The sequence below is a fragment of the Lithobates pipiens genome, unplaced genomic scaffold (assembly GCF_037356315.1).
Source record: "Lithobates pipiens isolate NorthernLeopardFrog02 unplaced genomic scaffold, aLitPip1_a1.2 Scaffold_22, whole genome shotgun sequence".
NCBI classification, from domain to species: domain Eukaryota; kingdom Metazoa; phylum Chordata; class Amphibia; order Anura; family Ranidae; genus Lithobates; species Lithobates pipiens.
In genome coordinates this window covers 170,856,976-170,871,671 of record NW_027507784.1, presented here as the reverse complement: position 1 = coordinate 170,871,671, position 14,696 = coordinate 170,856,976, and the positions used below count along the sequence as shown (strand labels likewise).

General features: G+C 46.3%; 1 protein-coding gene across 5 annotated transcripts in view; it reads right to left on the bottom strand.

The window, feature by feature from the left end:
• The window catches only part of ORC2 (origin recognition complex subunit 2), a 218,413-nt gene that overhangs the window by 18,898 nt on the left and 184,819 nt on the right, over positions 1–14,696 (bottom strand). For all 5 annotated transcript variants that reach the window (XM_077448635.1, XM_077448638.1, XM_077448637.1 and 2 more), the window contains exons 15-16: positions 7,169–7,230; positions 6,730–6,848 (exon numbers count right to left, since the gene is read on the bottom strand). In XM_077448635.1, coding sequence (XP_077304761.1) covers positions 6,730–6,848; positions 7,169–7,230 — 181 coding nt within the window. The remainder of the gene's footprint in view (positions 1–6,729; positions 6,849–7,168; positions 7,231–14,696) is intronic.

Sequence of the window (14,696 nt, the reverse complement as noted above, 5' to 3'; positions counted from 1 at the left end):
TCCGATACCTTAGCATCTGGCTCTCAACAGCCATACCGTTAAAACAAGATGGAGAAATGGACCTTGACACAGAAGGTCCTATCGCAAAGGCAGCCTTCGCAACCAGGCGTACTAGGTCGGCACGTCAGGGATGCCAAGGCCAATCCGGGGTATTAGTATTACTGGAACCCCCTCGGCCTCCACTCTGCGGGGCAGACGTGGTAGTAGCTTTTGCGGAGGAAAGTCGTAGATCAGCCAGTACTGATTCCATGGAGCCAAAAGCGTGATAGACGCGTCAGTCCAAGGATCTCTTATCCTGGATACGAATCTCGGCCCCTTCCCGATTGAGACAGGAGCCAGGAGATCCATGTCTGGTGTACCCCACCACAGGCACAATAGCCTGAACATGTCTGGATGCAATGCCCATTCTCCTGGGCACAGCATCTGGCGACTTTGGTAGTCCGCCTGCCAGTTTCTTCCTCCCGGGATGTAATGGCCGACAAGGCCGGTACCTGTCGCTTTGTCCACTGAAGGATGTGAGCGACATCCCGTGCTGCAGCCAAGCTACTTGTTCCTCCTTGATGGGTGATGGGATATGCCACCGCCGTGGCGTTGTCTGACTGGATCCTGATCGTACGCCCTCGTAGTCTCATCGACTATGTGGAGAGGCAACGAATGATCGCTCGGAGTTCATGCATATTGATCTGCAACTTGGGTTCCTCACCCGACCAGAGACCCTGGGTCGACTGTACTCACCGTACTCCACCCCGGCTGGCATTTGTTGTGATCACAGCCCAATGCAGACGTAGGAACGACTTCCCGGACCAAAGTAACAGGGACCTCAGCCACCAGAGCAGGGCGTCTGACTGGCTCACCTGAATCTGCTGATCCAGGAATAACGGAGATATGTCCCCTTGTGTCATTATCTCCTTCTACAAGACTGGTGGAAACTGGGCATACGGTACCAAAGGAGGTCACCAAGTTACAGCGGCTCTGAGAGTCTGCAGTTTGTCTGAAGGGAGAAAACTCTCGCTTCCATGGAGTCCAGCAGTAAGCCTAGGCACTCCATCGCTGAATCGGTATGAACACTGACTTTCTAGGTTCAACAGCCACCCAAATACCTGCAGGGTTGCATGGTGATCGCCACATCCTCCTTTAATTCCGAGGCGGAAACTGCTCTCAGAAGGAGGTCGTCCTGTAACTTACGATTGCGATCTCGCGTTGTCCCAAAATTGAAGTCAAATACCTTGGTAAGGACTTGAGGTGCTGAAGCCAAGCCAAAAAAGGGGGAGTCAAACTGGTAGTGGGCTTCCCCGACTGCATTACACAGAACCCTGTGATCCCTGAAGCATATAGGTATGTGCGGGTACGCATCCTGGATGTCCAAAGACGCCAGGGAGTCCCCCTGATGGAGTGCAGCGACAACTGAGCGAACTGATTTCACACTGCGCCTCTGTACTTAAACCAAGCAATTGAGGCTTTTTAGGTCCAAGCTTGGACGTACCCCTTCCTTACTTGGGGACTACAAATAGATTGGAGTAGAACCCCTGGAAACTTCCCAACACCGGAACAGACGCCATCACCCTGAGGTTTAGCAGGTCCCATACTGACCCCATGGGGCCTTCCAGCCATCCGGGAGTAAGGGTATGCTGGAAGGGAAGATCCGTTAGTTGGCCAAGAGAGGAACTATCTTGTAACCGAGGCAATCAGTTTGCAGACCCATTGGCCAGATAGCAGAGAGGCCCACCGGGCTGCAAACTCCTGAAGACGACCTCCCCACCTGTATCACAGGGGGCGCTTTTTACTGCCTTTGCACCCATGCACCGCCTCCATCTTGGAAACGAATGTGTTAAGGACCGCCGACAAAGTGTCCAGAGGCACTGCACTGTCTGCAGGTGAACCGGTTGCAATTGCCGGGATTTCGGGGGGAAGAAACACCAGTTTCTGAAGCCATGCCGACCCTACCCTGTCTGCCACCTGTTGGGGACTTAGGACAGTGATGGTCCCACCCTCCTAACTGCTGCAGGCTGAGGGGCCCCCACCACAGAACTCCCCACCCGGAGTTCTGTTCTGTCCAGCTAGTTGTGCCTGTGTCCTATGTCAGCTCCCAGATGCTTGTGAGAGAAAACCGCGCTGTGCTGAGCCTCAGAGAACAGTGCTGAGCATGAAAACCGCGTTTAGGCTTCAACAAAATGGCCGCTGAACGTCCAGTACAAGGGACATAATCACAGGGAAAATGGATGCCAGACTACAGAAAAATTGAATCTGACCATGCTTCTCCCTGGTCATAACAAAAATGGCCGCCGAGCACTGTATACATTGAGAGACAGTGAAAAACAGGCAGAGGAAATGGCGGCAAACAGCACTACAGTGATCAGCAGACACAGACCTCCAGACACCCAGGGGAGAGACCTTACAGACATCCAGGGCACAGCCACCCAGCACAGCCCCCCCAGGGGGCCCCTGTCTATGTGGCACACACACACTGCTCAGCAGCCCATGCAGCATCCCCCACAGGGAGGGGGGGAATAGAGACATGGAGAGAAGAGAGGGAGGTGAGGGACCCCCGAATCGACCTCCCAGGGATTGCCACAGAGGCAGGGAGAGCTGTACTTACCAGTCCTGCGGAGCTGGGGAACATTCCATCACAGACCCACTCTTCGTTCAGTACGGGGTGGCTGCTGGCCCAGCACAATGTGACGCAGACATCAGTAGCCTGGTCTTATGTGTGCCCCGAAGCATTACGCTCACCGGCCCCTCAGGCTCCAGGGGCGGCATGTCGTGGCCGACCCAGCGCAGAGCTCTGGTTTGCACACGCTCACTGGCCAGGCTGGGGAGACTACAAGGATAAGGGTATCCAGCCTGTCACCCAGCCGGCTGTTGGTAGCAGATCACAGGATCTTAATCTTTCGCAAAAGGCAAACTTCTTCAGAAAAAAATCCACAGACTGATGGGCCCCAGGGTTCCTAGGTCCTTCTCCTTCACTAGGCAGAAAAAAACTGAGGCTGCAGGAAGCAGGCTGGAGGGTTGTTACTGAAGGGACCGCCCCTTGGGCGGAACTAGAAAGTTCTGTTTTTTATACATGTTAACATGTTCTGCCTAGTCCTCTCCTGAAGGTGGCGTAACAACCCAATGGTCAAGAATAAGGAGAGGTGTCAGTCTGTGAACGCAAGAGAAATCGAAAAGGTTTTTATAGGTTTAAACAAAAATAGCCGTGTCCTCCCACACAGGGGGGTATAGGAATGCTTCCCCATCTTTTTTTGCATAACCAAGTTTATTAAAACAAGAAAAAGTGCATACAAATTATTACATACAGCCAAGGTGTCATTGGTATCAGAAGGGTGTACAGTAAGTAGAGTACAGCCGGTTCAAAACCGGTGTCATGAATAACAAACATTTGTAAGAGGGAACAAAAACCAGGGAGAGAGTGGTAGCTGGTCCCGACCATGTGGGTCAGCCAGACCCAAACCAGAACACACAGTTAGGGGCAAACCATCTAACTGGCAACATAGATTCAAAGTGCCTTACGTACAAGTATCAGAGTCTTGTAACCAACGATCCCATATTTTGTCATATTTGGCCGGGCATCCCTTGTTAATATACACAACCTTTTTATATGGTAAATTATTATTGACCTCCGCCTTCCACTCCGCCAGCCCGGGGGGGTGCGGGCCGCATCCACCTCCGGGCAATGACCTTCCGCACCGAAAACAAGGTCTCATGCAGGAACGTCTTAGCGTATTTGTCTATAGTATCTGGAAGTACCCCGAGTAGGCATTGTTTCGGGTCCAATGTGACCGGAGAGCCCATGTGATCGTGCAGGAATGTTATAACTTGCGCCCACAGGCCTTGTATTTTAGGGCATGACCAGATTAAGTGAAAGAACGTACCCACCTCACTCCCACACATCTGACAAAGGGTAGATTGAGTGCTTCCGTATCTGGCAACCCGAAGGGGGGTGAGATACGCCCGGTGGATAATATAAATTTGGGTCAGTCTGTCAGCAAGTTTGGGTGAGACAGCCTTGCAGGATTCCAAAGCCTCCTCCCATTCCCCATCCTCCAAAGGGCCCACCTCTCTCTCCCACCGGGGATTGATGCATATAGAGAATACCATGAGTAGACCAAAGGTCTACATCGGGAAGTTGTAAGAATTCTGACAGTTTTATTATGCCATAATGGAGTGTAATCATTATAGAGTGGTATCCCCAGCTTGACAGAAGCCAAGTCCCATATGCGTCTGTAATGGTATAACAAAGTCTGTCTGTTGTCCCCCAGGCCCGCCCCACCAAGGCCCATCGCCAGTGGGTAAATTGAATCTTCGGTGCGTCGAGCCCACCCCGGGCATAGCAGTTGGAGAAACCGCCCTCTGTCCGTTTTGTCTATATTGTACAGTTGGGATAATTGTGCCGCAATGTAATAAAGATTAAAATCGGGAAGGGCCATGCCCCCCAGGTCCGTGGGGTTTTTAAGCACCTGCCAAGCTAATTTATGTCTGTTGTTACCCCATACAAAGGGTTTAAGAAAGGCCTCAAGGGATTTAAAATGCTTCAAGGGTAAGTAAGTCGGGGAGTGCCAGAGAACATAGAGGATCTTGGGTAGCAGAACCATTTTTATGAGGTTTACCCGGCCCCAAACCCCCAGTGGTAGACGGGCCCAGGCCCGTAGTTTGGATTTAACATGGGAAATTAGAGGGCTTAAATTTAAATGTATATAATCCGTTGGTGATCTGGATACGTATATCCCTAGGTACTTGATAATGCTGACTCGTTGTAATGGCAAACTGCCCTGAAATTCGGTCGGTGGGAAGCTGTCAAGTGGAAGAATTTGGGATTTCCCCCAGTTGATCTTTAGCCTGGAGAAAGTCCCGAGCCGTTCAATTGTTTGGAGAGCCGCATGTAGAGAGGGGCCCGAGTCTGCCAGGTATAACAGTGTGTCATCAGCATACATGCTGATGCTTCCCCATCTTTTATAATATTTACATTTAAAAGATGTTCTACTTACCTGCTCTGTGCAAGGTTATTTCACAGAGTGGTCCCTTACCTCCTCTTTTTTTGTCCACCCATGGGTGGGAGGAGCCGTAGCCCATGACGTCACAACTAGCCATTTGTATCAGCGTGGTGAGTGGATTCTGTGCTTGTTTTTTTTATATATCCATGCAAGGCTTTTAATCCCTTGTTCAATTTTATTAAATATTTGGAAGCACAGAGCACTATGGTTTCTCTATTTTTTATTATGACATGTCTTATTGATGATCGGGAACCAAGAAGTGAAGTAGTGTGATTCAGAGACGATAGCAGGAGGAGTGTTCCAGTATCATCAAGGCTATGAGGACTCTGGAGTGACGCCATTGCGGCTCCGGCCAGTCACACAACCGGAGTCCATGGACCAGGAAGGAAGACAGGTGAAGTTGGAAGCGGCCTCCGGTGATGGCAGCGCAGAGATGGAATGCTAAATTTTCAGGTAAGTTTCACATAATGTGCTTGTATGTGATGCATACTAGCACCTTATGCCTTTACCTTGCAGGTAAGAAAAATAAAAAATAAAAATCGCCCAGCAGTTTACAACCACTTGTGTTGTACTCAATATGTGATTGGGCTGCACGTATATTTTTCACTTTATGTTTATGAAGAGAGTTTGGTGGACACACTCAAGAAGGTGTTAGCAGCACTCTCAGCCTATGTTATAAGGCAGATGATCGTAACTGGATGATGTTTTGCACATATATTTAAGTTGTTGCGTGGATTATATTTTACCACATAGTTCCTAGGCTATTTGTTGGCCTTTAAAGAGGAAGTAAACCCTGACGGGTTTACTTCCTTTCATTCCCTGCAAAGGCAAAGCATAATGGACTACTATGCATCGCATAGTAGCCCATTATGTGTCACTTACCTGACACAGGAGCCAGCGAAGTCACCGCTGTCCCCTGTAGTCCAGCACATCCATCTTCTCGGTGGAGTCTCGCAGCTCCGCCGCTGTCATTAGGTGAAGCCGCGATGACGTCACTCCCGCGCATGCGCACGGGAGCCGACACGCGCGGCAGCTCCATTGTTGGAAATGCCGCGCTCAGTGCGCGCCGCTGTCTACGGCGCATGCGCCGTAGACAGCGGTGCCTGTCTTCGGGCAAATATCTCCTAAACCGTATAGGTTTAGGAGATATTTCTTGGATCTACAGGTAAGCCTTAATCTAGGCTTACCTGTAGGTCAAAGTGGTTTGTAAGGGTTTACAACCACTTTAATCATCTCTATTAGGGAAACACAGATACCATTTATTTTTTTAAGAGTACCAATACTTTTTCTCAAGTACTCGCCGGTACCAATTACTGATACCTACTTTTCGTTTTTTTAGACTATAAATTATTACCTTTTCTTTATAATTCTGAAGAATTGTAAGCCCTGGATCACACCAGTTTGGCTTTGAAATTGCGCTGCCTATGAAAAATTTCCCCAAAGAACAAGTTATAAGGAGCTACAGGAGAAATGCTGCTGTTATTCTGCCTAGAATCCAACACATACATTAAAATCTATGAGTGGGCCAAGTTTAATGGCATGGCTGATATTTCACATAATAATAAATATATTAATAAAAGGCGAAGCAGTATGCTGGCTAGACACAAACATTTTCTATGATATGGCAAAAAAATAAAAAAAAGCAATCACAACTTCTAAAAATATTCTTTCTGCACTTCTTATTCACCGCCACTAGTATAACTTTCAATCAGCTAAATGGCCAGGATTCAAATAACCATACCTTTTTTGTGCGTATTAATTTGTGATCTTTGAACTCAGTCAGCTGAGCCCTTAATGTTAAGTCACTGTTGACAAGAAAAGCTTCTCTACTTTGCTGATAAAAGTCTTGAAACGAGAGACCTAAAGAAGAGATGCAATATAATTTAAATAACATCGCCATCTGAAATAATCACACTTCTACAAATTTCAAAACATCTTGCTTTATTCTTTATTTTTACATATTTCCATGAGCTGTGCCAAAGGCACCCTGGAATGTTAAAATCTGTCAAGTCCTATATTGCAGGTTCGGTAACTGCCAGTTGTACATGGTAATAGTTAGGGAGTCAAATCATGTATTACCAGAAATTGGAGGGCAGTTTGATTATGTTCTCATAACTGGGAGAACCAATGCAAAATAGTCAGGAAGTGAATTACAATATACACTATATAGTCACACATACCTTGGTATGAAGGGTTGTCTTTGTTGGCCAACTGATACTCTGCAAGAAGCCGAAAAATGCCTCTGAAAATCATAACAGAAAGAACTGCTATAGAATATCCATGGGTGTCAATGAACAAACCTATATATATTATATATAAATAAAAACACACACACACACACACACACTTCTCTGTACAGCTTTCGACAGCATTCTTTGTATTAACTTGCTTGTAGTAAACAATAGCTTGCGTATACCAACATACAACATTAAATGCCATACTACATACTAAAGGGTCAAATAATGGCTTGGGGGGGGGGGTGTCTGCCTTCTCTTTTTTCTTACATTCAGATGTCAGCAGGGAACCCACTAATGAGTCATCGGTTGTTAAAGCGGAGGTCCACCCACCGCTGCAAAAATTACAAGCCAGCAGCTACACTGCAGCTGCTGGCTTTTAATATTAGGACACAGCTGTCGGGGGCTGCCGCTGCAATTGCAGTTAAGGCTTCATACCAGAAACCCTACTGCGCAAGGCTCCGCTCCTCTCCCCAACTGTGCCGGCGGCAGAGGAAAGAGAGGGGAGCCGAGTGGTGATATTAACAACTGTGGCTCCCTTAAGTGGGAACAGAATACCTGTCAAAGGTATCCTCCGCTCCCCCCTGAAAGGTGCCAAAGGTGGGGGGGGGAGACATATGAGCGCAAGTTCCACTTCTGGGAAGAACTCCACTTTAAGGACACGATGGCTGGCTTCCCGGCCCACTCCTTAGCAACCAGCTATTTGTCGAAAAGCGGCAAATAACACCAGCTAAACCCTGGTGGCAATGATCAATTTTTTTTTACTCTCTGGTCCGTTTGTAAATTTTTATGTGATACTTACACACATTCTCCCCCCCCCCCCACATAATTGTTATTTTGTTTTTGGTGAATTGGACTTAATTTACGGCATGCAATAATTTATGCAAATGAGTAAAATTATACCCTTATCACATGCGGTAAAGATTAGTGAATTTGAATTGACCAATAGTTTTAACCACTTTAAGGAAAGGCAAAACCTAACGCTAAACCTACACTAACCCCCATTCTAAACCTAATCTATCCAATCCTGTAAAGAAAAAAGGATTGCTATACTTATTCAGAAGCGGGTCCAGTCTCCAACATGACTTTCTGTGTGCAGGAGAAAGCCAACAGCTGGCAAATTCCTGGGAAGTGACGTCACCCATAGACTTATTAGAGAACTTCCACTGTTGGCTGCCTCCCCTATACACTGAAGCTGACAGTTCAGTCTGGGACAGGACTCCGAATAGGTAAGTTTAGCAATCTTTTCTTTACAGGAGTACATAGATTTGGCTTAAAATGGGGGTGGGAGTAGGTTTAGAGTTAGGTTTTGCCTTTACTTTTACCTTACCAATTGCCTACTTTGCATTTATACCCCCTTCCTGCCTAGGCCAAATTTCCAGCGTTCAGCGCTGTCGCACTTTCAATGACAATTGCTCGGTCATACAAAACTGTACCCATAGGACATTTTATCATTTTTTCACACAAATAGAGCTTTTTGGTACCATTTATTCACCACTGGATTTAAATTTTTTGCTAAACAAAAAAGAGAAAATTTAGAAAAAAAAAAACACTTTTTCATATTTTGTTATAACATTTTGCAAACGGGTAAATTTTCTCTGCACTGATGTGCGTTGATGAGGCTGCACGGAGAGGTGGCACTGGTGTGCACTGATATGTGGCACCGATTAGCAGCACATGTGGGCGCTATGGGGACCGGTGTGTCCCTCTAATCCCTCTGAAAGGGGTTGTAAAGGTACGCGTTTTTTCACCTTAATGCATCCTATGCATTAAGGTGAAAAAACGCCTGGCAGTCACCGGCCCACTAGCCCCCCGTTTTACTCACCTGAGCCCCTTCATCTTCAGCAGGGATACGCAGTCTCTCTCCACGGAGTCCTGGCTTTGATTGGATAGACTGATAGCTCCCGCTGCTGTCATTCAAATCCAATGACCTGGGCGAGTCACACATTCGGCTTCTATGGACGCAGAATGAATGACTTGGGAGTGTGCCTGCAAGGTAACCCCCTCGGGCGAGAGCTTCTCCTAGGGAGTTATCTAATGTGGGGAGGAGCTGCGAGAGCAACGAGGGACTCCAGAAGAGGATGTTCAGAGCCACTCTGTGCAAAATGAGCTGCACAGTGGAGGTATGACATGTTTGTTATTTAAAAAAAAACAAAGCTTTAGTATCACTTGAAGCCCCTGCTTTTTTTCCCCTTCACCCTGGCTGCATGAATGAAAAAAAAAAAAAAAAAAAAAAAAAAGATAAAACCAGCATTTGTTTATTTCCGTGAACAGCTATCATTGGCTGACAGCTGATTACATGGTAAAGGGCCTGCTGCGATTGACCCTTTACCAGATCTATGATCAGCCGAGTCTCACGGATTCTGCGATCACAGAGTGCGCACGTCCATAGCCTGTAGCCGTCTTTCGGCTATAGTGCGGGCAGCAAGTGGTTAAAGGGATTGTTAAGTTAAATTTTTTTTTTTTTAAACAAACATGTTATACTTACCTCCATTCTGCAGCTTGTTTTGCACAGAGTAGCCCCGAACCAGGTCTTCTGGGGTCCCTCGGCAGCTGTCTCGGCTTCCTCCCGCAAGTACTTCTCACGTTCATGCGAGCTCCCTCGCGTGGTGAGTGTATCACATGGCCCCGCCCCCCGGCGCTCCACGTCAGCACGAGCCAATGACTGCGCTGCTTTCCATCCATCCACTCCAGCCAATCAGTGGCCAGGCTGAGTGGGGAAGAAGGATGGCGTGGGCAAGCACGGGATTTTCGAGGGGGTGGGGCTCGGGGCGCAGGCAGTGTCAGATGTTTTTTCACCTTAATGCATAGAATGCATTAAGGTGAAAAAACATTTACCTTTACAACCCCTTTAATGACTTGCTACTATACATAAAGTCTGGTCCGCTCTCCCAGTGTTACAGAGCTGGGGGAACGACATACCAGTACATCTAGTCCTGTGGTCGTGCTGTGACCTGATGCAGTGGATTACAGGCAAAAAAGGACAGAGCCAATGATAGTGGTTCTATACCATGGAATCAATCGTGTCCAATCATAGCATTACTAAATGTAAACAAAGGCTGCCATTGGCAACTGTGTAATTTTACTGGCTGGCAATCGGGAAGCACTCTTTACCCTCACACACTGATCAATATACGAGAGGAAAGAAAGCCTACTGGACACTAGTCAGCAGCAGTGCAATATAGTAACAGTGTCAGAACTCTAAAAATCCACCCCTTTCACAATATATGTCAGCTCCATCCTGTCTGATTTACCCTGAACTCTGACCCCTCCCCTCCCTTATCCTGCACATCTGTACATTAACCTCTTCCATTCTACCACTGTATGTGACCTGTACATTAACCCCTTCACCTTCTGATTGCTCTGTGTGTGTGAACTGTACATTTACAGTATCTAGTATACTATTACTAAGCTGCATGTTTATCCACTTGCCACCCCGCCACAGTAAATTTATTGCGGCAGAGTGGCAGCTGCAGGCTCCATGACCTATTTGTAAGTCACTGAGCACAAGCACAATGGCGTGCATACAGATTAGAGAGTGTCAACACAGTCATAAATGGCTTCCAATCATGACTGTTTTGCTTACAATTGTGATGCTGCGACACAGATATCAAATGGTACCTGGGCCAATCACAGCACTGGGTACCATGTTATTAGCTGTAGCCAATCACAGATCACAAGCTGTCATGAATGAAAGCCAAGCACGACAGCTAAAACGAATCACTCTTATAAGCAATAATAGAGAAAATATATATATATATAAGCAATAATAGAGCAAAAAAAAAAAAAATTATATATATATATATATATATATATATATATATATATATATATATTATATATTATATATATATATATATATTTTTTTTTTATTAATAATAATAATAATAATAATAATACTATTTCTACTTATTCCACACTGCAGTGACGACAGAATGTAAAGAAAAAAGGAGAACAAAAATGTTTACAAAAATTGATTGAAAAAAATAAAATAAAAATGTTCGCTTTTTTTTTTAAACATACTGTCACCAGCCAGTATCTCTGATCATCGCCACACTAGTCAAATGATGACACTGTACTGCACTGTTGACAGTATGTAAATAGAACACATTTATTTAAATGTCTGCATTTTCCAAACAAAAAGTGACAAAAATGTTCAAAACTTCAAAAAAACTTGCATTCCTCTTAATACCTTAAACTGTCTATATTCCAAAAAGGGGTCATTTGGGGGGTATTTGTATTGTCTTGGCATTTTAGACCCTCAAGAAACTAGACAGGCCATCAGTAAAACAGAACTGATCAATTTTCAAATATATATACACACCATAGTTTGTAGAAGCTATAACGTTCACACAAACCAATTACTAGAGATCAAATTGCCAAAATTTGCTGGATCATGGAGAAAGCAAAAGAGTTCCAGAAGAAGGTCTACTTCTGCTTTATTGACTACAGTAAAGCCCTTGATTGTGTGGATCACAACAAGATGTGGCAAATACTGAAAGAAAGGAATACCAGACCACCTCACCTGTCTTCTGAAAAACCTGTATGCAAGTAAAGAAGCAACAGTTAGAACAGGACATAGAACAACTGACTGGTTGAAAATTGAGAAAGGAGTGCGGCAACGATGTATATTGTCACCCAACTTATTTAACTTATATGCAGAGTACATCATGCAAAATGCCAAGATCAATGAATCACAAGCTGGAGTCAAGATCGCAGGGAGAAATATCAACAACCTGAGATATGCAGACGATATCATACTAATGGCAGAAAGTGAAGAAGAAATAACGAGTTTCCTAATGAAGGTGAATGGGGAGAGCGCAAAAGCTGGCCTGAAATTGAACATTAAGAAAACTATGATCATAGCAACCAGTCCCATCACTCCTTGGCAAATAGGAGAAGAAGAAATGGAAACGGCGACAGATTTTATCTTCCTAGGCTCCAAGATCACGGCAGATGGTGACTGTAGCCATGAAATTAGGAGACGTTTGCTTCTTGGGAGGAAAGCAATGGCAAATCTAGCCAACATTATAAAAAGCAGAGACATGACCCTACCGACAAACTGCCATATAGTCAAAGCTATGGAATTCCCAGTAATAATCTATGGCTGTGAAAGTTGGACCATAAGGAAGGCTGAATGCCTAAGAATTGATGCTTTTGAACTATCGTGTTGGAAAAGACTCTTGAAAGTCCCTTGGATGGCAAGAAGATCAAATCAGTCAATCCTGAAGGAAATCAACCCTGAATATTCACAGGAATGACAGATCCTGAAGCTGAAACTCAAATACCTTGGCCACCTAATGCGAAGAGAGGACTCGTTGGAAAAGACCCTAATGCTGGGAAACATGGAAAGAAAAAAAGAGAAGAGGACAACAAAACAAGATGGATAGATAGCATCATTGAAACAATAAACATGAAATTAAGCAAGCTCCGGGAGGCAGTGGAGGACAGAAAAGCCTGGTGCGCTATGGTCCATGAGATCACCAACAGTCGGACATGACTAAACGACTGAACACCAACAACAAAAAGTAAATGAAGACCCTTTCAAAATGTTTGGTCTTCTATACAGTCAAAAATAAAACATGGTTATTAAATATCACCAGAGCAATGTATAGGTCTCACAAAATGATATAAAATGTATTAGGTAAATTTATACAGTGTTGTATGACACAAGTCATTTTCAGTCACAGTGTTGAAAACTGAAAAATTATCTGGTAATGAAGGGGGGTGAAACATGCTGGTACTTAGGTGGTTAACGTAAACCTGTCAATACCAAACATTTCTAATCCATCCTCTGCTCCCCCACAAAGCCAATGTCAATTGTCAACAATGCCTAATATTATTGGTTACTGAAAGGCATCGCCCTTCCCCTTGGTGATCCCCCAAAGCTGCATTGTGGGGAGGCATGTCACATGCTTCCCCATACCATGAAGTACAGAGAATTTGACACTGTGCCAACAGCAATCTGAGCACTGCGGGAGCAACAATAAAAGGGGGAAGTCTAGTAAAGGATGATAGGTTTGTTTTAGACATAAAAGCTTCCCTCACGAAACTGCACTGTACATAGAAATGCACATAAATTTTATAAACATTACACAGAAGTCTTTAAGGATTCTATTTGATACGCATGAATAAGGCCACAGAGAAAAACATAATAATGACACAGTAAAAGAAGAGTCCTATGGTACAAAAAAAAAAATATATAGATTTACTCACACTGGGCAACATATTGTGCCACACTGTATATTGCTAAGCACAGTTTATATCCTGATCATATATAGGAAAGGCCAGGGGCGCAACTAGAAATCACAGGGCCCCATAGCAAAATGTTGTATGGGGCCCCCCCCCCCAAAAAAAAATCAACTAATACCATTGAACAACAGATTACCACACCCATGTGGCACAGTATCCAGGCAACAGCTTACATTAATTTCTAACAACAAAGTATGCAGTATACTGTATGCAGCTCCTGAAGGGCACACATTGCTGACCTCCATCAGTACAGACTCCCCCTACCCCAGTGCAGACCCCCCAGCAGTACAGACACCCCCTACCTCAGTGCAGACCCCCCAGCAGTAAAGACACCCCTCTTAGTACAGACACCCCCTACCCCAGTGCAGGACCCCCCCCCCCAGCAGTACAGACCCCCCTCAGTAGTACAGACACCCCCCCTTAGTACAGATACCCCCCCAGCAGTACAAATACCTCCCAGTGCAGACATCGCCCCAGTCCAGACCACCCAATCAGTACAACACCCCCCCCAGTGCAGACTCCCCCCCATTAGAGGACCCCCCAGAAGTACAGACACCCCCCAGTGCAGACACCTCCCCCCAGCATTGCAGACACCCCCTCAGTGCAGACACCTCCCCCCTCAGTAGTGCAGACCCCCCCCCCCCCCCCCAAGTAGTGCAGACCCCCCCTCAGTAGTGCAGACCCCCCCCCCCCTTATAGACCCACCTTTGTGCAGGATCCCCCAGCAGTGCAGACACCCCTCAGAATTGAAGACCCCCCCTTCAGTGGTGCAGTACAGACCCCCCTCAGTAGTGCAGACACCCCTCAGTGTAGGACCCGCCAGCAGTACAGACACCCCTCAGTGCAGACACCTCCCCCCTCAGTAGTGCAGACCGCCCCCCCCCCTGAGTAGTGCAGCCCCCCCTCAGTAGTGCAGACACCCCCCCATTACAGACCCGCCTCTGTGCAGGATCCCGCAGCAGTGCAGACACCCCTCAAAATTGCAGACCCCCCTATATTGGTGCAGACCCCCCCCCAGTAGCGCAGGCCCCCCCTCAGTAGTGCAGACTTCCCCCTCAGTAGTGCAGACCCCCCCCCCCCTCAGTGCAGGACCCCCCCAGTAGTGCAGACTCCCCTCAGTAGTGTAAACCCCCCCCCTCAGTAGTGCAGACCCCCGCAGTAGTGCAGCCCCCCCCACATACCTCAGAACAGCGCTGATACACAGTGGCGTGTGTGTCCCTCG